The sequence below is a fragment of the Myotis yumanensis genome, unplaced genomic scaffold, assembly GCF_028538775.1.
Source record: "Myotis yumanensis isolate MYYU_CA2020_CCGP unplaced genomic scaffold, mMyoYum1.0.hap1 SCAF_6, whole genome shotgun sequence".
Lineage (NCBI taxonomy): Eukaryota > Metazoa > Chordata > Mammalia > Chiroptera > Vespertilionidae > Myotis > Myotis yumanensis.
In genome coordinates, this window is record NW_027223757.1 from 77,502,657 (window position 1) to 77,527,445 (window position 24,789).

The 24,789-nt window shown below is 38.4% G+C and overlaps 1 protein-coding gene across 1 annotated transcript in view; it reads left to right on the top strand.

Annotated features, from left to right (window-relative positions):
* PKHD1 (PKHD1 ciliary IPT domain containing fibrocystin/polyductin) overlaps positions 1-24,789 on the top strand; it is a 414,612-nt gene that overhangs the window by 281,731 nt on the left and 108,092 nt on the right. Inside the window, exons 56-60 of the mRNA XM_070418435.1 lie at positions 11,249-11,403; positions 13,250-13,402; positions 15,777-16,655; positions 17,352-17,520; positions 19,311-19,468. Of these exons, the coding sequence (XP_070274536.1) occupies positions 11,249-11,403; positions 13,250-13,402; positions 15,777-16,655; positions 17,352-17,520; positions 19,311-19,468 (1,514 nt within the window). The remainder of the gene's footprint in view (positions 1-11,248; positions 11,404-13,249; positions 13,403-15,776; positions 16,656-17,351; positions 17,521-19,310; positions 19,469-24,789) is intronic.

Genomic DNA, 24,789 nt, shown 5'->3' on the forward strand with positions numbered 1-24,789 from the left:
TATAATAAAAGCCTAATATGCTAAGTGTCCAGTCGTCCGTTCAACCAATCAAAGCATAATATGCTAATGATATGCTAAGGCCACTCAGCCGCTTGCTATGATGTGCACTGACCACCAGGGGGCAGACAGTTGACCAGTAGACCAGTCACTATGATGTGCACTGACCACGAGGGGGCAGACACTCTGATCAGTAGGTTAGCTTGCTGCTGGGGTCCAGCTGATCGGGACTGAGCTAGACTGGCTGGTCACGCACTGGAGCCCTCCCCCAGCTGGCCAACCTCCCACATCTCTCCCCAGCCCCGATCGTGCCCTATCGCAATCTGGAACCCCTCGGGAAGTGTCGGACAGCAGGTCAAGCCGAGGGACCCCACTGGTGCACAAATTTGTGCACCAGGCCTCTAGTATAGAATAAGTCTCTAAGTAATATAAGGATAAATTAACAGAAACAAAAGACATGAAATACATTTACTTACCTTTTTCAGTGTTTAATCTTTAATATAGGTTAAAAACAATATACAAAATATGAAGAAATATGAATAATATAATAAAGGCAATTTGATTTGTATGTATATGTGCATATACTAATATAGCCTTACCATATATATATATATATATGTATATATGAGTCCCAGTGCATGAAATTTGTGCACAGGAGTGGAGGGGGTCCCCTCAGCCCGGCCTGCACCCTCTCACAATCTGGGACCCCTCAGGGGATGTCTGACTGCAGGTTTAGGCCCAATCCTGTGGGCCTAAAATGGCAGTCGAACATTCCTCTCACAATCCGGAACCGCTGGCTCCTAACCACTCGCCTACCTGCCTGATCACCCCTAACCACTCTGCCTGCCTGCCTCATTGCCCCTAACCACTCACCTGCCTGCCCGATCGCCCCTAACCACTCTGCCTGCTTTCCTGATCACCCCTAACTCCTCTGCCTGCCTGCCTGATGCCCCTAACTGCTCGCCTGTCTGCCTGATCGCCTAACTGCCTCTGCCTCAGCCCCTGCCGCTGCGGCTTCGTCCGGAAGGACGTCTGGAATGAAGTCCGGAAGATCATTCAGCTTTCCAGTCTAATTAGCATATTATTCTTTTATTATTATAGATATGATTAAAACCTTAATAAATTTTAATAAACAGAAATGATATAGAATATGGTTACAATAAAATAAACATAAAGATAAAAATACTATCTTAATCATAAATCTTAATTTCTTTTAAGATGGAAAAATAGGAAAAAAACCCACCCTTTCCTAAATAACTTTTGTATCAAAGAGGAGATAAAAACTTTATCAATAGGATACTTGGGAAGAAGCAATATTGGGAGTGTTGCATGAAACATGGCCAAACATGCAATCATATTAAATGCTTGTATTGTTGAATAAGAAAATACAAAAATAAACAAACTAAGTTTTCATTATGAGAAACTAGAAACAAAATGACTAATAAATCTAATGAAATCATTTGGTGCATGATAAAGGCAGGAATTGGTGAATTAGTAGGAAATTAGTAGACTTAGATTTTTTTTATTTTTAGAGATACTGTTTTAATCTCTAATAACTTTAATCATACAAAATTATGTAAAATCAGAAATGAGAATTCAAATATAACATACCAGAGAGACTAAAATTGTAATATAAAATGTGCTATCTATATGGTATTTTGAAATTTAAAAAGTTATATATAGAAATAAATTAATTGCCTAAAGGACAATAAAAGTGGAAGAACCAATAATAAAGGTATAAAGTTATCCAAGATTTATTTCCAAAAATACATTTGGTTCAAATATGTATGACATGTTTTTTTTCCTTCATTCATCTACTACTTATTTTTAAAATATATTGTATTGGTTTTTTACAGAGAGGAAGGGAGAGGGATAGAGAGTTAGAAACATCAATGAGAGAGAAACATCGATTCAGCTGCCTCCTGCACACTATCTACTGGGGATGTGCCCGCATACAAACAAGGTACATGACCTTGACCGGAATCGAACCTGGGGCCCTTCAGTCCTCAGGCTGACACTCTATCCACCGAGCCAAACCCGCTAGGGCACATCTACTACTTTTTATGTTGTGTAATCTATTCCACAGCACAGGAAAATATGTGAAGCTTTCCAATTAATTTTAGGAGGCAAGCATAAAATAATTTTTTAAGCACCTGCTAAAGATAACTCAAAAAACCCTAACAAAATCTGAGGCAACAAGAAAGTGTAAGTAAAATGCAAAAATCCTAAACAGCAACAAATGAAACCTAGTAATTTATTAGAAGAAAATAAGATTATGACTGAGTGTGACTCATTCAAGTAAAGAGAGATGGCTCAAATTGAAATAATTAATATAATTTATCTAAACAATAGCTATAAAGTTTAATAATATAATCATTTTGGTATAAAACAAATGCATTTTATAAAATTCAGCTTGCATTCTTTGAATAAACAGTAAATTAGGATTGCAAAGAACTTGCTTTGAATTAATGTTTTTTACTAGGGTGTTGAGCCATTAGTTGAGAATCATGGCTTTAAATACTAATACAAAATAAATATTTAAAAATCTCTCTGAGACAGAAATTTTTTTTATAGAAAAACTAACATTAAAAAACAGTGCATTACAATAATCATTAAATATTGTTATTAAAGTTTTGGCCAATGTGTTGCATAAAAAAAGGACAGTAGTTGGAACTGTTGAAAGAAATCCAAACTGCCATTTTTGTGTGTGTATTATGTACATTTGGTTTTAGAAATGTAAAGAACCACCTGAATAACTATCAGCTGAATTCAATAAGTGCACAAATCAATAGCTTTTTAATATGTGAGCAATAAATTTTTAAATTATAATGTAAAATCCTATTTAAAATGTCAATTTAAAATACTAGAAATAAACTTAGAATTTATAGTAGCTATAAAAGCAAAACAATAAAACACTAGTAAGAAGCATAAAAGGAGACTATAATATATGGTGATGAGTAATGTAAATAGAAAGGCTCAATATTATAAAGATGTCAAATCTGATGCAACTTTAATCACAAGCCACATATATACACTTGGAATCTGATTCATTAATTCTAAGCCTTTTGGAACAAAGGACACTTGAAGATAACCATGCATAATCAGGTATATATTTATAAAAATATATACCTCTAATGAGATAATTACTTTCTGTTAGTGGCACCAGAATAGAAGACAATGCCTAGCATTAGACCCAGGGAAGTATTTTTACCTAGATTTTGAATATTAGCATTTCAATTTAGTTGAAAACTTGAGCTGAAATAATTGGTCAGTGCTTTGGAAAAATATGAAATCAGGTTTTTATTGTATGCTTTCCTTTAAAATAAATTATAGATAGATTAAAATATTAAATATAAAAAAGTGAAACCATGAATTATTTGAAGAACATTTAAGTAAATATTATGTAACAAACTAGGAAAGACCTGTTTAATCATAATAAGAAATACAACAACCACAAGAGCAAGAAGTAATAGATTTGACAACATTAAAATAAGTATTTTCACATCAATTACAAAATGTAAATCCAGTGATAAACTAGAAAATATTTACAATATATCATAGTACAGATGAAGGCCCGATATTTTTTAAAAAAATATATTTTATTGATTTTTTACAGAGAGGAAGGGAGAGGGATAGAGAGTTAGAAACATCGATGAGAGAGAAACATCGATCAGCTGCCTCCTGCACACTCCCCACTGGGGATGTGCGCGCAACCAACGTACATGCCCTTGACCGGAGTCGAACCTGGGACCCTTGAGTCCACAGGCCGATGCTCTATCCACTGAACCAAACCGGTTAGGGCAGTCCCGATATTTTTATTTGCAATATAAAGAAACAACATAAACATACCAGAAGAATAATTGCTAAAATGTTTTAATACATGAGCCACAAAAGAAGTCATATATCTGCATAATAAGCATATGGAAAGATTTTTTCTTAAGCCCATGGACATAGACAATAAGGTAGTGAAGGCCTGGGGCAGAGTGGAAACCAGGTGGAGAGGGACAATGGGGGGAAAAAGTGGGGGAGCATCTGTAATACTCTCAACAATAAAGATAACAATAATAATAGTAATAAATAAAAATAAAAATGCAAAACAAAACTGAAATTAAAATAAATATTAATTAAAACAATTAAATACCATTTATCAATTTTGCATTGGCAAAGGTGAAAGAGTGAATTCTAAGTTGACAAATTGGAGGAGATGTGGGCATTCAGGCAGGAAATAATATATTGATTTATTTTTATATAAAATAAAATATTTATGTATTTATATATGTGGATAGAAATTGTCTGGAAGGACACATGGATGCCTGCTGATGAGATGATAGATAGGTACTTCTGTGGTGTTCTTTTCTCTATATACAGAATTTCTTCATTGAGTAGTTATTACTTTTGTAGTTATTTTATCTTGTTATTTATTTATTCAACAGATTTTTTGTCAAATCTTATCCTGTGTCAAACCATGAGCTATGGCCTAAAGATAATGACAAGTAAAAATCAACATGGTCTCTGACATCAACATTAATTGAATAAATATAAAGTAAATGTACAATTGCATATGTAATAAATGCTATCAATGGGGGGCTGTGTGGGATTCTGAAAAATTATAAATATGGGAACTTGAAGCAGTGATGGAAGTTAGAGAAGGCTTCCCTGAAGATTGATTTTAGAGGTGGGACCTGAATGATGAGTGGGCTTTTATTAAGCAAAGTGAGGGCAAATGTGTGTAGAAAGAGGACCCTAACCAGAGCAAACATCATTCAATCATCCAACAAATAATTTGCTTAGTACTTACTATGTCCCAGGTTGTAAGCACTGGAGATATAGAGGCAAATTTGAAGAGATCACTGTCTTCTAGGAGTTTACATCTTAGTGGAGAGAGATAGATAATAATCAAATACAGAAATATAAACAGCGTAGTTGCAGATTATAAAAGTAAGGAAATAAACAGGGTAGCACCAAAAATAGGCCTCTGAGGAGTTTCCTTTTATTTATGATTTTTCCCCCCAATGATAGTTTACATGAAATGTTATTCTTTATTAGTTTCAGATGTACATCAAAGTTGTTAGAAAAGAATGTTCTTTACAGAATGGTCCCTTTTAGATTGAATGGACAGAGAAGGTCTCTCTGGAGAAAAGAAACTTGAGTTGAGATTTGAATGTAAGAGGGATTCATTCATCTGTTCAATGAAATGAGCAAGAGTGCTCAATGAAGGAGGGGCATCCAACATTGTTCCTGAGGGGGCCTTTGGGGCTGGTGGGCGGACAGGAGGTCACGATACCTGGAGCAGTGAGCAGAGGGGAGAGTTGCATGGCATGACAGATGCCAAGTCACATGGAACCTTGTTTAGCTGTGAGAGGTCAAAGGGAAAATCACTGAAATGTTTTATGCAGTAAAATTACTGGAATCTGGTTTATACTTCAAAAATGACTCTGGTGGCTATATTGGTGATGGACTGTGGAGACAGGAGTGGAAGTTGGGGTATTGATTAGAAGGCCAATTGAGGCTACACATCATAGTGGCTAGGATTTTATGGAGGAGGCAATGGAGATTGAGAGAAGAGATAGTGCTGGCTGGGAGTGTCAATGAGGTGAATGCTGAGGTGAGGGGAGTACTTCAGGCTTTTAGCTAGACTCTAGCTGCTAGAGCAACCTAGTGAATGGTGGAATCATGTATTGAGATGGGAAGACTGGGACTAGCCTAATTTTTTAGAAGTTGATAGCGGAGGAGTCAATGGCAAGTGATTGAGAAGCAGAAGTGAGAGAGGAAAATTTGTGATGGGAGGAAAGATGAACAGGAGGGACTTGAAGGAATGCCAGGTGGCTGATGTGGAGAGCAGAGACTGAGCATAATAGGGTTCCAAGGAGTAGTTAGGGATCAGGGCCAGATTCACTGGGGATATCAACAATATTAGTGTTTACCCTCCTCAAAGCATCGTACAGCTGTTTGAGGTTTCTAAGAGGATAGTATGGGTAGGATGTAACACTTATCATGTTTCTGTATCTTTAAAACATTATTCTAGCAAATGCAGACAACAGGAGGGGTAAATCATGGATGTAGGGACACCACTTAGGAGGTCCAATCCAGAGAAAGTGTAACTTATAGTCAGGAGCTGAAGTGGCAAAGGAAAGAAGTGGGCAGATTTAGAAACAGGAGACAAACTCTATAGATGTATTGGGTTTGCGGTGCTTTCTTGGCTTCTGGTTTGTGTAACTGGATGGTGGTGTCATTACCTAGAAGAGGACTAAATTTGGGGGCAGAGGGAGATTATGAGTTCAGATTTGGTCATGTGGAGTTTGACGTTCCTATATCACACCCAAGAAGCGTTGTGAGGTAGGTAAATAGGGATCTATAATAAGAAACTTCAGTTATTATAAGGTTAGCAAGTTGGAATTTGGCAGGAAGAGCATGAATGGATTTTTCTTATAAGAATGTATTAAAAACCTCCTTCAGAGTCTGAGCTACAGGCTATTTTGAAAGAAACTCAATTTTATTAATTAAAACTATCCATGGTAATTAACTAGCTACCATTTATTGAGTTCTTATCATGAAGTCTGACTGTATGTCAGGCCTCTACCAAGCATTTTACATACATTATCTCATTTAAATCTCTCAATGCTGTAAGTTAAGTATTATTATCTGCATTTTACAGACATTAAAACTGAGGCTAGAGAAGTTAAGTAAAATTTCCTAAGTTCATAAAGCTCTAAGTTCCTGAGGCTGGATTTTTACCCTGGTTTGTATGATTCTATTGCTTCTGTTCTATATTACAGATATTCAAAACAGCATCTCTTGGTATCAGTCCTGCAGAGGAGTACTTTAATGAGTTTATGTAAATAATGTGTAATTATCATAATGTATTCCTTTTATGGATAGCCTTATTTTTTTTTTTAAATCCTCACTGAGGATATTTTCCCATTGATTTTTGGAGAGAGTGGAAGAGAGAGGGAAAGACAGAGAGAAATATCGATGTGAGAGAAACACATTGATTGCCTGCCTCCTGCATGAGCCCTGACCAGGGCCTGGGCCAGGGAGAAGCCTGCAACCAAGGTATGTGCCCTTGACTGGAATTGAACCCGGGACCCTTGGGTCCGCAAGTCGATGCTCTATCCACTGAGCCAAACTGGCTAGGGCTGGATAGGCTTTTTTAACCTTTAAAAATTGTGCAATAATTTAAAACTCTCAGTAAGTTGTAAAAATAATAGAGTTTTCACATATCCTTTACTCTGTGTTCCCTGATGATATCTTACATAGAACACTGTCAAATCCAGCAAGTTGATATTAGTACAATGTTAACTGCACTACAGACTAGTCGAGTGATTTCTTTAATCATTTATCTACAATCTTCTGTTTGTTAAAAGCCAGTTTAGTAAGTCTTTCTAATCTATTGTTATGGGAGCAGATTTCATGTGGACTCCTTTATGAACTTTCACCAACAGAATTAGTGATCTAAATTTATTTGTTTGCATTTGATTTATTTTATGAAATGCATTGGAGTGAAACATTCAGAGGAAAAATTTCATGTCAATTTTGTAAACCCAAACATTTCTTACACTAACAACCAAAGCAAGCTTAGCCAGATATTTGACTAGAAAACTTTCTGTTGTTAAATGTTATTATATAAATTTATCTCTGGTTAGAGTGTAGGCCCTCATACTGAAGGGTTGTGGGTTCAATTCCCATCAGGAGCATTTACCTCAGTTGAAGGCTTGATCCCCAGCCCTTGTTGGGGTGCATTTGGGAGGCAACTAATTGACGTGTCTCTCTCACGTCGATGTTTCTCTCTCTCTCTCTTGCTCTCTCTTTCACACACACACACACACACACACACACACACACATACAGCATCCTCCTTCCCCTCTACTCTCTCTCTAAAAAAATTCCTTGGGTGGGGGAAATTTAAAAAAAAAAAAGAAGTATAGAATCCCAAGGCTTCGGGAATATAGAAGAGAGAGATAAATAATAAAGAGCCTATAAGGTTTTAAAAGACTTAATGGACAAGGTCAGCTTAAGTTCAATTATATTTATATTTATAATATAAAGTTTGGAATAATATTTTCAACAATTTATTTCTCTCTTTGCCTAGAAAATTACTAGGCACTGTGGCGTTTATGTAGCATTTCATTAAATATTAATATCAAAGTTGAATAGCCACAGAAGACATGAGTACAAAATCAGTTACAAGGCAGTAATATCTATTATTATGTCAAATTTATGTTGGAAGAGAAACAGGGATTGGGCATTCAGTGGAGAAGAGACTCCCATGGGATGACTTCTTGAAAGCAAAGGAATTTCAGTCAGTTTTTAAGAATGGATAGACTGGAGAGCAGAGTACAGACGATAATAATTTGTGTGAAAGCTGAGAAACATAACAATTTTTGTGAGAGTAAGCAGACTCCTTTGACTGGAGCAGAGGACTTATGTAAGAGAGTTAGGGGACGAGGTGTTAGTATTTTTTATATTACGTTAAAGTTTTCTTTTCAGGTCATTTATTCTATGTGTTTTGACAAATGTATAATGACATGTATCTATGCTTATAGAATCATACAGAATAGTTTCACAGCCCTAAAAATCCCCTGTGCTTCATAGGGAATACATTTTTTTAGCTTATTTATTGATTTTTAGAGGGAAAATGGAAGGGAGGGAGAAAGAAACATCAGTACTTGTACTACATCAATTTGTTGTTTATGCATGCGTTGGTTGATTCTTACATGTGCCCTAACTGGGGGTGGGACCCACAACCTTGGCAACAATGCTTCAATCAATTGAGCTACCCAGGGGTAGAAGGAATTTTAATCTAATATTCACAAGGACCTTTCGGAACATTATACTGACCTAGTGTCTAAAAAACTTTCTTCAGCAATATAAACAGTATTAAAAATATTATCTTGTCCTAGCTGGTTTGGTTCAGTGGCAGAGTGTTGACCTGTGGACTGAAGAGTCCTGGGTTCAATTCCAGTCAAGGACATGTACCTCAGTTGCAGGCTCGATCCCTGGCTCTGGTTGGGGTAGTGTGGGAGGTAACCAATTGATGTGTCTCTCTCACATCAATGTTTCTCTCTCTCTGTCTCTCCCCATCCTTTCCACTCTCTCTAAAAATCAATGGAAAAATATTCTTGGGTGAGGATTAACAACAAAAAAGTATTATCTTGATATTACTGAAGTTAAGGATTAATTTGGATTATACTGCTAATTTGATTTTGGTGTTACTTTAAACCCATAGCTTTCTTTTCTTTTAAAAAATATATTTTACTACAATATATTACCTGGTAAGTTGGAAAATTTATATTTAAATGAAAATTACTAATAAACCCATTATCCATAAGTGAACTAACATTTCAATGAGCATCTTTCCTGTCTTCTGTTTTTTGTGCATGTGTTATTTTTGTTAAAAATAAATGGTGTATATTGTTTTATATCTTGCTTTTATCAGTCAATATGTAATGAGCAGAATCCCTTGTAATTCATTGTTTTGCTGCACTGTACTTTTTACACTGTATGGGTTATAGATTTTTCATAATTTCAGGGATTATCATGATATCATTACAGAATGTGGTAGTATTGCTTTTTCTTTAGCAGGTGAAGAACTAAGAGTCAGACAGGTGGGCTGATGTTATTTAATGAAAGTATTTTCACTTGATCAGGAGTCTTCCTTTTGTCTTAATTCAACCTCTAACTCAATTCATTGATCTATTCTTGAGTTTTGTTACTTAATCTCTCTGGATATTGGTTTCCTTGCCTTTAAAAGTTAGTAGTTATTCTACTATTCTGTAACTGTGAGTTTTCTAGGATGTCATAGCAAAGTAGGAACAAAGGTAACACTAAATTCTTTCATTAAAATTACATCAATTGACAAGTCTTCTTTTCTCTCTCCGACTCTCTTTTTCTCTTTCCCTAACCTCAAGGACACAGATTTGAATTAATTACCATCTTTGGCCTACAGATGACCTTTTTAAACTTCTTTCTGTTTTTGGTGTTGATACTATATGCTAGACATCTGTGAATTTCCCACTTACACGGTAGCTTTTTTAAGGATGTTTACTGGTCAAAATCTAAGTTTAAATGCAATGCCATGTTTTATTTACCATTATGTTTCTAGCACCTATTGTAGTGTCTGGTGCAAACCAGTTGCTCAATCAATATATGTTGCATGATAGAATGGCTGTCACATAGACCTGTTACCTGGATGAATGTTTTACTGGTAGAGGAGAATCCATTGTTAAAACTTGCTAAAATGTAGACATTGACAAAAGAGGCAGGTAATTAAAATAAACATATGTCATTGAAGTTATTAATGATTGTGAATTGAGAATAAAACAGAAATATATTCACTAGAGAAACCTACGTGGCAGTGACATACTGAGCAGAAATTTTATTAAATGTGAAGTAAAACAAACAAACAAACAAAAATGAACAAAACCCTTATAGTTTCATATGTGTGCAAACAATATTTAGAACATAGCACAGTGGAGGCATGTATACTTCTATCCCTACAGTAACATTGGGATGTTGGGGGGAAGATTTAAATATTGCCACTTTTCAGATAAAGATAGGACACTCAGAAAAGTTTAAGTGACTTCTCAAAATCACACAGCTAGTAAGTGGCACCTCTAGGATTCATACTGTATCTGTCTGACCATACAAGTATGAGCCTTAATGAATGATAATAAACTGTCTCAAAATTGAATTGCCAGTCTTCAGAAAATTTAAGAAATAATTCCTTCTGAAATACCTTTATTATTTAACTCTTGCCAATTGAGGAGGAAGATTTTCATTTTAGGAAATGATATATAGACGTCATATTTTTTAACATGTATACATGTAAGCCAGAAGATCGGCTCCATTAGCATTAAACTTTTTGCAAAAGCCATATGTTTCTGTGTTGATTTGGAATTTCTTCTTCTTTTTTAAAAAATATATTTTATTGATATTTTTACATAGAGGAAGGGAGAGGGATAGAGAGTCAGAAACATCGATGAGAGAGAAACATCGATCAGCTGCCTCCTGCACACCCCCCACTGGAGATGTGCCCACAACCAAGGTACATGCCCTTGACAGGAATCGAACCTGGGACCCTTCAGTCCGCAGGCCGACACTCTATCCACTGAGCCAAACCTATCGGGGCTGGAATTTCTTCTTTAATCTCCCTGGAATTATTGGCTATAGTGTGTTTCCTTTGCGATCTGGAGTCAGGTAGGTGATCTGTGTTGTGGTGCCAGATACTTGATACATCTCTATGCTGTTACAGAATTATAGTACAGGACGCCGTGGATTGGCGACCCCATGACAAAATTGTGCTTGGCTCCTCTTCCTATGAGCCTCATGAAGCAGAGGTCCTCACTGTGAAAGAAGTTAAGGGCCACCATGTTCGGATCCAGGAGCGGCTCAAGCACCGGCACATTGGTAAGGTTAGCTTTGCTGGTTAAGGGAGGTGAATGAGCTGGGAAGAATGTGTTCTGCCTGGGGCCTTGGATCCCATCACCATCCATAGGAGAGGGACAGTGCTTTACTGCTGCCTAGACTCATCCTAGAAGGTTTATCTCTATCCCTTCATTCATTTTATTGCAGAATTAAAAATACATTGATGTGAGTGAATTTTTTAAACTTTTATTTATAATGGCAAGTCTAGAAGCAAGCAGAAGGGTTACAGCTCTTGTTCAAGGTCACTGGACATTTTCATGTCTAGGCCAGAATAAATCTCATGGGAGCTGAGTTTCTAGTTCATTTCCTGGCACTCTGAATTACACAGTTACTTAGAAGGTGGTAGTTATTGTAAACTAGAGGCCCAGTGCATAAAAATTCATGCACTGGAGGGGGGTTCCCTTAGCCCGGCCTGCCCCCTCTCACAGTCTGGGAGCCCTCAGGGGCAGGAGGCAACGTGGTGATCAGGGGAAGGCGACACCCCAATACACCTCTGCTGCTGCCACTGCCGGCAGTGCAAGCCTCGGGCGGCCCTGGGGGGCTGGGGGGCTGAGGGGACAGGGGGACTCTGGAGGGACTCCGGCGGGGCTGAAGGGACTGGGCGCTGCCATCTTGTGGCTGTGGGCGCTGGCATCTTTGAGGGCATGGCAGCAATTAGCATATTCCCTCCTTATTGGCTGTGGGTGTGCCATATTTGAGGGCAGGGAAGTAAATTAGCATATTCCCTCCTTATTGGCTGTGGGCACCGCCATCTTTGTGATGGCATGAGGGTCAATTAGCATATTCCCTCTTTATTAGATAGGATAATGACTTCTTTTTCATACTTAGGAATGTACCCCTCCTGACATAAAGTTCATATTATGTGTTGACTACTACTGCTACCAAAAAATATTTAAATGCCTTTTCTCAAAAATATTTAAATGCCTTTTCTCAAAAATATGCTGAATATTTTTATATACTATACACAGTTAAATATATATTGCACATAAATAATAAATAACCATAACCATACATTTCCTGCTTCCGTGGAATAAACTAATCTAACACAGAAGATACAGCGAATAAGTAATAAAACATGGAAATAGAGGGGTTAGGGAATATCTTTGTGTCTGTGATTTGTGAAAGGGAAATACATGTTTTCACGAGGACTATATATAAAGCTACATTTAAATCATAGTTCCAAGGATGATTTCTGTTTTTAAAAAGTGGCCAAAGAAGAGAGAAATCTTCAGCGATCCTGGTCAGTGAAGTGCTCCATGTGGAGGGCGGTGACGGAAACCAGCCCTTGGCTGTTTGGCTCCTACTGCTGAGGAGGCTCCTCAGGCAGCAGTGAGCTTGAGACCCACTGTGGGAGGATGCTGCTGCTGTCCTTGGTCCCTTCACTCTCATACATCGCTGCTTTAGTTCTGTCACTGCCTCCGTTGCTCTGGGATTCCTCACTCTCATGAAACAAGCCCACAGACAATGTCCAACCAAACGCTGAGTCTCACACTGATGCAATTAAGGAAGGAGGACAGGGACCCCACTAATTGGACAGGTCTGCCCTGCTGTCCCTGCACAGTAACCTGTCCTAGTAGCCACAGTTATTGAGGAGAAATGAATTCTTGCTCAGCCACTTCCACTCTAACCCCAGAGAGACACGAGTAACTGGGCTTTTCATTTCTCAGCTGACATTTGTGGAGATGCCCGAGGAAAAGCGGACCTGGATGCTGGTAGGACTTCCGAGGGGAAAGGAGTGTTTTCATTTGGCAGATTCCCTGGGTCCCAGACTGGTGATTCCTGAAGTTGGTTTTTAAAGGTGTTTCTTCCCCAACTCCTTTTACCCCAGGAAGCGTACACGTCCTGGAGGATGGCCCATACATTCGTTTGGCTGCTGAGGTTGGACTTTTGACCCGAAATATACAAATCCAGTCTGATACATCGTGTAGGGGGAGACTGCTTGTGGGGTCCTTCAGGAAGTCCAGCAGAGAAGAATTTTCAGGTAAACAGAATTTTAAGTGGCATTGCCAATTGGAGCCTATTCTTCTGGGACATACAGAGAATTGTCCTTTATATAACAAAATGTACAAATTAAATGGCTCCTCTGTGCTCTGAGTAGCTATGCATTTTCAGTTCTAATCTGTGCTTAATTATCAGTGTGATGTTAAAATAATATACTAGCGATCGGCACATATGCACATTTTTACCTCAAAGAAAACATCTTCAGCAGATGTGAAATTTCCTCTGCTTTGAAATTATGGATGATTTAATGACCACTTGAGTTTTATCTCTTTCCTGAATTTCTATAATTCTTTCCCAGTAGCATGCAATATCTGATGGCAAGCCTCAGTTCATGCTATAAAGCAATAGCGTAAATTTAAATAAAAGTCATTTCCATATTCCAGACTGCTTTAAGGATCAGCTCATTCTCTCTCATTTCTTTCAAGTTTTAGCTCTTGGAATGCTGCAAAATTATTTGATTAGCACTTTATTTCTTCAACTTGTATTCTTTAAATATTATTCCAATGTTGTTCCAATAGTCAAATAAATTTGAGAGAGGCTATCACTGTAGCTCCATCTTAGAAAGTCACTGTGTACACGAATACAATACAGGCTCTGAGAAAGCCTCGAATAGACGTTCTAACCACTTCCCAAAGATACTGAGCATGGAACACTTTTCGCTGGCACATCTGTTTCACCAGTAAGATAAAGAGCAGTGTTTACACCTTACATCACAGTTCGGGATTCCTGGTCCATAGAACAAGCTTTCTCTCCATAAGCTCTCACTCCATTAGTTGTCAACACAAGTGAGTTTGCTTCTCCCCACACCCAAGGACATTTGTCCATATCTGGAAACATTTTTGCTTGTCACAACTTTGGTGGGTGAGTCTGTTTGTAAACTATCAATTGCTTCCCTTTTGTCCTTGGCTCTGAGTGAGGGGGAGCTGTCTAAAGTCTGTTTGGCCTCTTCAGGATTGAACTCACAGCTGGACTGGTGGTACCATGGCTGGGAAATCCAGGTGGTTGGGATCAAAATCTGGCTCTACCATTTGCTAGCTGTGTAATTGTGAACACGTTTCTTAGCCCCCGTGAGCCTCAGTCTCATCATCAGTAAAACAAGGGTATTCACAGGGGTGGCTAAATGCATAGATTCTGGAGCCAAACTTTTCATGTTTGAATCCTGACTTGTGATTAACTATGTAAATTAAGATAAATTGCTAAATCCTTCTGGGTCTCACTCTCTAACTGTAAAACAAGAATAATGATGGAAACTTCACAGGGTTGTTATAAGGATTAACTGTGTTAAATACATGTTAAAAAAAAAAACCCTTAACATTGTTCTGTAACAAACTCCAGCATCTGGATTGGGTGGGATCTGCAGGTGTTGGTCAAGGGTGCCATCCATGGGTATTCAATGGTTATAGGGCAGAAAAGCAGACCAGAACTTATAACTCCTTCTTTTAAACTGGAGACCTCTGTCAGTCTCCTGCTTCTGATAAGACATATCCAGCAATTTGCACTCAGAATTGTGATTTGTCAATGGGAAAATAGTTGTGAACAAAATCATTGCTAAATTCTCTGTTGAAATGAGTAAGACATTTTAAATGTGTACTATGAATTAATTTTCAGACTTGTGTAATTTAAAACTATGAATTATAATTATGCACGTATGACATTAAAAACACTAATTATTATGAAAATTAAAAAATAATATAGTGTGACTAAAATAAACATACAGAATTTTACTAGTATAGAATTTGAAAATGATTTCAAAAATATGTTATTTCCTCCATGTCTTAATCAAGAGACATTATTGAATATCATGTTTTGGGCATATATTGAACAGAAATATATGTTCAAAAATTTTCACTTATCTCATACTCTTAAGAAACATTTAAACTATTGATAGAGTTAGCCATTATATTTTTTTCATACAATATCTTTGTGGGGATGGCTATGACCTTTTCACATGGGGGTCACTGAGACACAGAGAGGAAGACAGGATTCTGAGGTGAGTCCTAGTAATCCATATTCCCCTCGTTCTTACCCAGTTCTTGACCCAGCCCTGCAGGCAGATGCCTGGAGTCTTTAAGCTACGTGTGCCCATCTCCTTTCTCTATCTTTCCTTTCCTTGTTCTCTATCCTATCACCAGACTCTCCAGTCTGCACACAAAACCTTTTTAGGCATTAATGTCACCTTCTAAAGATTCATATTTTGTTAGTGAGACTCACTGGCATGAAATACTGTACTGGTGCTGAGAAGAAATGATTATATTTCAATGAAAAATCTGCATATTCTGGTGTCAACAAATGGACCATCCTTCTGCCTTTCATGGGGAAGAAAAAGTACCTGATGATATGCATTTTGTCTACAGGTGTCCTTCAACTATTAAATGTAGAAATTCAGAACTTTGGCTCACCATTGTTTTCATCCATTGAATTCATGAATGTGTCAGCAGGATCCTGGATAATATCTTCTGCTCTGCACCACAGCTGTGGTGGGGGCATTCGCGCAGTTGCCAGTCATGGGATCATTTTAAATGACAACATAGTGTTTAGCACCGTTGGTCATGGCATTGATTTGGAGGGTCAGGCCTATTCTCTCTCTAATAACTTTGTGGTTCTGATGACACAGCCAGTGTGGTCCACTGTTTGGGTGGCAGGCATCAAAGTGAACCAGGCAAAGGACATCACCTTCCGTGGTAATGTCGTGGCAGGATCGGAGAGACTTGGCTTTCACATCCGAGGCCAGAGGTGTTCCCCTCTTGAAGCTCTCTGGTCTGACAATGTGGCCCACTCAAGCCTTCACGGTCTTCATCTCTATAAGGAAAGTGGACTTGGCAACTGTACTAGAATCTCTGGCTTTCTGGCTTTCAAGAACTTTGACTACGGTGCCATGCTACATGTGGAGAACAGCGTGGAGATAGAGAACGTCACTCTGGTGGACAACGCTATCGGTCTTCTGGCAGTAGTATATGTGTCTTCTGCTTCACAGCCTTCCATCGAAAATGTGCAGATTGTGCTTAGGAACTCAGTCATTGTGGCCACTAGCTCCTCTTTTGACTGCATTCAGGACAGGGTTAAGCCTGGCTCTGCCAACTGGACATTAATGGACCGAGCTCCTTCCAACCCCAGAGGGGGTCGAGTTGGTATTCTGTGGCCAGTGTTCACCTCAGAACCAAATCAGTGGCCTCAGGAACCATGGCACAAAGTGAGAAATGGCCGTTCAGTTTCAGGAATCATGAAGCTTCAAGGTAAGATGTTTGGGCTTATTCAAATAATGTAGTTTCATACCTCTGTGCACAGAATTTTTAATAGCATTCTCAAATTATGTCAACAAAAGAGTACAGTGTAGTCTAGTGCTTGTTGTACAATTGACCACCTGCTGTGTATTGATAACCACACTAATGGTTGATAATAGCAGTGAGTGATTCCTTTAAAAAGTTACTGCTTTAAACATATTGAAGAACTTTCACAGCAATTATTGAATTTGATTATATAAAAATTCTCTTAGGTAGGTGTTATTTTTCCTATTATAGAAAGGAAGAAATATAGATGCAGAAATTGTGTCTCACTGAAGTTGTTTACTAGTTGGTGGTGTAGCCAGGAATAAAATCAAATTATATCACTACCAATGCAGTTAATATTCTATTAGACCTCTTTTGTAATATTGTACTCACTCCCCATTGGATTTTATCAAACCTATGATAAAACATATCATTCTGAAGACATTGATGTGATGGCTACTTCTATTTTGAAAAGGATACTCATGTCTTGAAGAATTAACAGATATTTAAGTCAAGACTTATGTAAACTCCTGGAACTAGCCTGGACAGCTTAAATTAACTTCTGGCCAAACAGTAGCAAAGATTGTTTAGTTGCGTAGTCTATATTTGCAGTTGGTAGTTTATGTGATCTAATGCCATGCTATGCTTAAATTTTTTTTTCAGATGTCACTTTTTCTAGTTTTGTGAAGAGTTGCTATAGCAATGACCTAGATGTATGCATTCTGCCCAATGCAGAGAATACTGGAATCATTCATCCCATAACAGCAGAGAGAACCAAAATGCTAAAGATCAAAGATAAAAACAAGTTCTACTTTCCTCCTTTACAAACCAGGTACCAGTTTTACTATTTATAAGCCATATCCATGAAGTATAAAATCATTAATGGAAATAAAAAGAAGTCCTTCTGAAAAGTATGCTAGATTAATTGCATGCCCCCCATTCTTTACGCCTCCCATGTCCAAGTGCTTTTCTATATGGTTTTTGCAGTGTCTCTCACCAAAGAGCAGAGGCTGTTTCTCTCTCTTGTATCTGGGTTCAGCAATGTGACTTTCTCTGGCTAATAAAAGGTGTAGATGTGATGCAGGGCAATTGTTATTGATATTGTTTTGTCTTTATTAGAGATATTTATTTGGGATAGTTTCAATCACTGGAAAAAATGTTCCCTAATTCTTGTCTATTCTATAGAGCATGGTGTCATCAATCTTCAGAAGGAACCTTAGGAGCCCTTTTGCGGGGACTGGTGGGGAGAAGGAAATCATGTCTGTTGTCAAGAACCCCTGAGTTGAATAATGTGGCTTAGATAGATACTGGTGCTCAGACCAGCTGAAACCACTATTCTGGACCATATGATGGAGTTTCATTTAGGAATCTGAAAACTCGATAAGGCACTATTTTTGCCATAAAAGGGAGCAGGAAAATCAGGATCAGGGAAAATGGGCTACTTTTCTTTCCCATAACATTGGGATAAACTCCTATAGTTGGAAGAAAAGAATCAAGAAAAATCACCCTAATTGGAAAGTGTATGTTTTTGGCCTAATACCTGTCTCTTTAAGATGCCCATTCCTGAGCTACTTTTGGTACCTAGACATTATTAGGTATGTAATTTGGGTTGTCTTGTCATTTTTCATCTATTGTCCAATTTTCCTTATGTTCATGTAAACCTATGGGATGAAAGAATTATAAAGCTTAATAATACTAGCATCTGATTCTTTGTACTAGTAATACTTAACACATGGTTGGTAGGCAATAATATTTGACACTAGTACTGATGGTACTGAAAAGTATTAGACCAGGAGAAATAAAATAAGTTTTCTAAATTTCAGTGTTATAATGGTCTACTATTTGTTTATATAAACCTCCTAAGGTTATATGACTCTAAATTCTGAAAGTATAGGAACCATGCCTGTATTTATCACCGTTATACCCCCCAACCTGTTAGTGGTAGGTTTTCAATAGATATTTGTTAAATGAGAATATCTATTTTTACCTTGTTTGCATATGGCATAAATATAATTGAAATTTAAAATGATCCTATATAATAAAAGCCTAATATGCAAATCGACCAAACAGCAGAACAACCGGTGGAATGACCGGTCACTATGATGCACACTGACCACCAGGGGGCAGATGCTCAATGCAGGAGCTGCCCCCAGCCTACAGGCCCTAGGTCAGCCAAGGCGGGTGCCAGTGGGACCCCCTGATCGCCCTGCCACTCACCCTGCAGATTGGCCCTGATCGCTGGCCAGGCCTACGGAACCTACCTGTGCATGAATTTCATGCACTGGGCCTCTAGTAATCTTATAATACTACAAGGTTCCAAAGTTCCATAAAGAAATGCTTACATTATTTTCAGTAGGTATTAAAATTAGGAGCATTTTATTGTATCTTACTGCTTAGAAAATTGCAATCTATGTAAAGATGATATATCCAGAGTATTTGGATAACAATAATGCCTTTCTTCTTGACCATATAACTGAGAAGTAATATTTCTATAGAGTTTTATTTAATATCTATGTAACACATTACTACTAATAAATTCCTTTTTCATCAGATCAGTAATTTCAACATATTTTCTTTTTTGTTGCTCATGAAATGAGAGTTGCTTTCTGTCTGTCTTTACAGGGAAGATTTAGGAACACTGGTCTGCCCTGAATCCGTTTGTGAAAATCCAAGAAAATATCTCTTTAAGGATCTCGATGGGAGAGCCCTGGGTCTACCTCCACCCGTTTCTGTGTTTCCTAGAACTGAGGCAGAATGGACTGAATCCTTCTTCAACACAGGTTGGTTATAAAGGAACTCGATGCCTCCAGTAGGGGGCGCATGCATGAAGGAGCTGGTTTGGCTGTGTTGTCTATGCAGTGGTTGGCAAACTCATTAGTCAACAGAGCCAAATATCAACAGTACAACGATTGAAATTTCTTTTGAGAGCCAAATTTTTTAAACTTAAACTATATAGGTAGGTACATTGTTATTAACTTAATTAGGGTACTCCTAAGGCTTAGGAAAAGCCACACTCAAGGGGCCAAAAAGCCGCATGTAGATCGCGAGCTGCAGTTTGCTGACTCTAGTCAGGAAAGTCAGGAAACCAAATCTCCTGGAGGAAATGAATTCTGGAGTTGGAGCCTGTGCTAATATGCTGCTCAATTCACCTGTAGCAAAGGAATGTTGAGTGACTAAGAGATGTTGTGATCACTGTGTGGCCTCCATGACGTTGCCAAAGGTGTACCTACGTCAAAGGTACAGATTCCCAGCACCAACTCTGTGCACAGGTGAGAACAATACTCTCACTAGCTTGGTCACCTGGGCCTGAAGCATCGTTCTCAGTGCTCAGAGCTTTTGCAGTGTCAGCAACTCTGGCTTCTGACTGTATCTTTCTCTATCATCAGAATTTAAGGGCTCTCGATCTGGAGAGGGTGGTGGAGTAGATGGCATGCAGTTTGCCTTCTTTTTCTCCATTTTTGTAATTGTCCCTTGGAGGAATGTGTGTGTGTGTGTGTGTGTGTGTGTGTTGGGGTGCGGGGATGGAGGGAGGGAGGCCAAGCTGTGATCAAAATTCCTTCTTCTTGCTTATATAAGCAAAACCCATTTACCTATCAGTTTTTATAGCTGGACCCCTAGAGAGATCATTGCCCTCCTTACTTCCCCACAAACAATGAGACTGAGTTTTCTTTTCAGTTCAGGTGGAACCTGCTGCAGGTAAATCTAAACAATTTTCTCTGTGTTTTTTTTTTCCTGCTTCAGTGGTTGATGCTTCAGACTTCTAGTCTTTCTTCCCTTTTTAAATTTCTGAATGTGTGAGTGTTCCAGAACTACATCCTCAGATCTGTTTTATTTTCTCTTCCTAATCATTAAGCCCAAGGTTGAAATACCACTTAATGCTGAAGACTTCCAATTTATATCTCCAGCCAGACTCAATCCTGAACTTTAGTCTGATATATCCAAGTCCATGGAAAAGTATAACTGACATCTCAGACTTAACATGCCCTAAATGGGATTCTTCATCTCTGCCCCATCCATGTCCTGCTTCTTGCCTAGCTAACTCTACTTCAGTAATTGGTACCATCATTTATGAGGCGAATTAAGTAAACTATCCAGAAACAATCATTTCTTCTTTTTTTTTTTCAGAACCCAAATTCTCCTACTTCTAACCATCATCATCTCCCACCTGACAAGGGAATAACCTTCTAACTGGTCTTCTTTCTTATGCTCCTGTACCCTAAACAGGTCTTTTTGTCAGTGATAGCCAGAGTGACCTTTCAACTTTCCAATGTTTTTTCTATCCCCTCAGAATGAAATCCATACTACAAGCTGTGTAGTATCTGGCTCCTGTCCGTCTCTCTCACTTCACTTTCTGTGACATCCTTTTTACTTATCATGGTCTTGTTTTTTATTTCACATGTTAAACTTATACCTACCTCAGGGCCTTTGCATTGGCTATTTCTTCTGCCAGAAAAATCCTGTTCTCACTTCTTTGCAGAGCTGGCTCCTTCTTTTCAAATGATAACTCCACAGAGAAGCCATCTCTGACCACCCTATTGAAAATAAATGTTCCTCCATTATTCTCTAGCCCTACTATGCCCGCTTGTTTTTGTCAGAGTCCCATTACTTGAAATTATATTATAAAGGTACCTGCCTACTTGTGGATTTACTGTTTGCCATTTTAGAGTACAAACTTCATGAGGGCAAGAATTTTGTTCTGTTTACTATTACATATTGGGGAGATGTCAGTTGATGAACTGATCAAGTGAATGAATTATTGATAACCAAGGAGACTATTAATGCTGTTTTCCCCATATCATTTAAGAACATACAGAAGAAATTGAGGCCTTCAGGTCATTGGTTTAAGGATTTATCTATAGTATGGAATCCTGGAACCAAGAAGTTTCCAGGTATCTCTTTACTTGTTTTTACTTTTCTTCCATTTGAAGTACTACTACTTTATAGCACTTGCCGTTTAGAAAAGTTTTACATAAGTCATTAATTACCATGCAGTTTCATGCTTCAACACTGTTTAATATTTCTCTCAAAAATTTTCATAGGTTGAAGGCTTATCTTTGAAACAGAGTGAAAAGCTGTGAGGATTATAGTGTAGGATTTAGAAAGTCATTACTGAGTGCATGAAGCATGCTGAGTAAATATTCATTTTGATATGTTGGTTATATCTGTTGAATATAACCAGCAAATACACATTTGCACAGAAGAATGAAATCCAGGGAAACATCCATACTGAGAAAATACGTGTAGAATAGTAAATGGGGAAAAAAAGATAGGAAGCTAGTTTCCCATTTACCACTACTTCTATTCAAATCGCTTTCTTAACAAAATAATTTATTGATTTTAGAGTGAGAGGAAGAGAGAGAGAAAGAGAGAGGGAGAGAAACAAAGAAAGATAGGTTTGCTGTTCCACTTATTTAGGTATTCATTGGTTGCTTCTTGTATGTGTCCTGACCAGGGATCGAACCCAAACTTTGGCATTTGGGATGATGCTCCAAACAACTGAGCTACCTGGCCAGGGCTTCAAAGAGCTTTCTGTAGTAAGTTGTCTTACTGGTTTTAAAAATCATCCCCCTGTTACAGGTGTTATGCAATCGAGAAAACATTCTTATACTTTAAAATAAGTACATGAATAATTGTGAGTTTTTCCTAAACTTGTGGGTTTTGGTGAGGATCCCATTTCTGTGAAATCAGTATCAAGGGATACATGTTCCAGAGTATTTAGTGAAAATTAAATTTCACAGAAGAATGAGGACAGAAGAGAGTGTCTTTGGTTGCCTCTGAAGCAGACCCTGCTACCAGGCTTAAAATCCAAGTAGTTTACGTGGGGGTGAACTCAGGAAAGCAGGGAAGGGGGAAATGAGCCAGGGAAAGGACTGAGGTCATTCAGGGATGTGTTGTCAAACTAGTTACCACTCTGGACAGCTGGAGCTCAAGTCTGGCGGGGAACTTCAGGGGACCAAGGGAACATGACCCAAAGTATCCCAGCTAAGTTCTGAGGAAGCTAAGGTATTTATACCTCAAATCCCTATTTATCTCTGACTGAGGGATGCTATTGGCGACATTAACTCCCTAGTCCTCTGGCTTTCCTTGAACACAGGCCAATTGTGCCCTTTCCCATGGCCAGAAAAGTCCCTTCTCAAAAGGGAGCCGTCGCTTTGTAGCAGCAGTCTTTCGTTTGTGAAGGTGAGTGCCAAAGCCATTTGGGTGTAGCTCTGAAATGTCTGTCCAATCCTCCATGTGTGAATAATAATGTTCTTTGATGAAATCTTAGGTAGTTGCTAACCTTGTGATGTAACTACACTATTTAGGCACCAACATGCTCTTGCTCCTGGTTGCAATGCTTTGTGTTTTATTTCCATCAGTCTCTGTGTTGGATGTGAAACATGATTCAGTGATGGTAAAACTCCAGCATGTGTTGTACTATTGCATACCATTTACTATCAATGTGTGGACAAGCATGAGCATGTGTGTGGGTAGCTGAATATAAAGAGGGAGGTATATGTGACTGACTACCTTAAACTCCTGATGTTTTAAATCTTTATAACATTTTAAATGAGGTTGCTATAGGTTCCAGCTGCATGGATTCCCACAGTAGAATCTGCTGTTTACTTCACTAAAAATAAAATCTGTGTCCTCTTGCAAGGAAGGAGACAGCCCATAGTAAGTGGTGCCTTCCGCGAGCGAACAGAATGTAATGTTTTCCTTCAACTCCCAAATAGGAAGAAACCCCTCCTTCACTAATTCAAGTCCATTTTTATTTTTTAAACCATTCTCTACTATGCTACTTTCCTGTTCATAATCTGATAGATGAGAAAAGTACAAAGGTAATCTCAAGAGCATGAGTATCTATTTTGTATTTTTCTCTTTCAAGACAAGCATCTATGATCTTCTATAAAACAGTGAGAGCAGTGCCACAAAGATGAAAATGAGGGCCATGGGAACCAGCTCTCACTTTTATTCCACATGGCACTGCCTTTCTCAGTTTTATTGGCAGCTTGAAATCCATTGCCTTTGAGGTTTAGTTTTAACTTGGAAAAAAAACATTTTATTTGCACATATAAGTTCACATTGCAAAACTACCCACTCAGACAGATAGCCACAGGTCCCTCATATTGTCATATTCTCCAGCATCAGGAGCAAAAATTACCCATGTGGGTCAGCTCTGAGGAATGCTGTGCCAGTGGGCTTTTTATCTGTGCAATGCAGGGTGTGTAGCCAGGGGAAAGTGAGCTGCTAATTTTGGTTTGTACTTATCTGTAAGTTAGCATTTGCAGCCAACTTTGAAACATGCGTGACAAAGAGTGCAAGGCAGCTAATCCCAGGCAGATCCTCTGAGAACCATTTGCATTTTATTCCAGAAAGGATTTGGTTTTATTTTGGCGGCATCTGATCGTCTGAAAATCCAAAATCATTTAGAAAAACAAAGTCTTGAAATTCATATCCCATTTAGGTAAGATGAGATAGATATCAAAGCTTTCCACTTTGCTTCTCACTCATTTCCTGTCAGTCTCAGACAACAAATAGGTAGCATCACCTCTCAGACCAGTTCATACATGTGGAACACTGAACTGAAAAAAATGCCAGGGCTTTAGTTTCTATGGCATTTGACAATTTCTCAGACGTGATGAGGATAATAGAGCGTGTTTAGTATGCTAAGCACTGAAGCTGGCATTTTTATTTATTCAGCGAATGCATGTTGACCACCCTACCTGCACCTTTGTAAGGATGGAACTGTCGTTGTGAACAAGGCAACGTTCCTGCTTTCATCAAACTTAGGTTCGAATAAACTTATGAACAAATAAATAAAAGTATTCCAATAGTGATGAGAGTTATAAAAAAGTGAAATAGGGTTAGAGAGGTAGATTGAAGAGTGTGTGTGTGTGTGTGTGTGTGTGTAAGGAAGTTGCTATTTGAAATAGAGTTACATTTCCAATGAGCCTGAATGAGGAGTGAGGAGTCACACTGTTCTGAGTGGAGCGAGGGGCCTTCTAGGGAGAAGGACCAGGACACTGACCTGAATGGCCTCAGTGTGTCAGAGGGGTGGGTGGGAAGGAGATCGGTGCCACTGGTAAGTAGTGAATGAGAAGGAGAACAATTGGAGCTA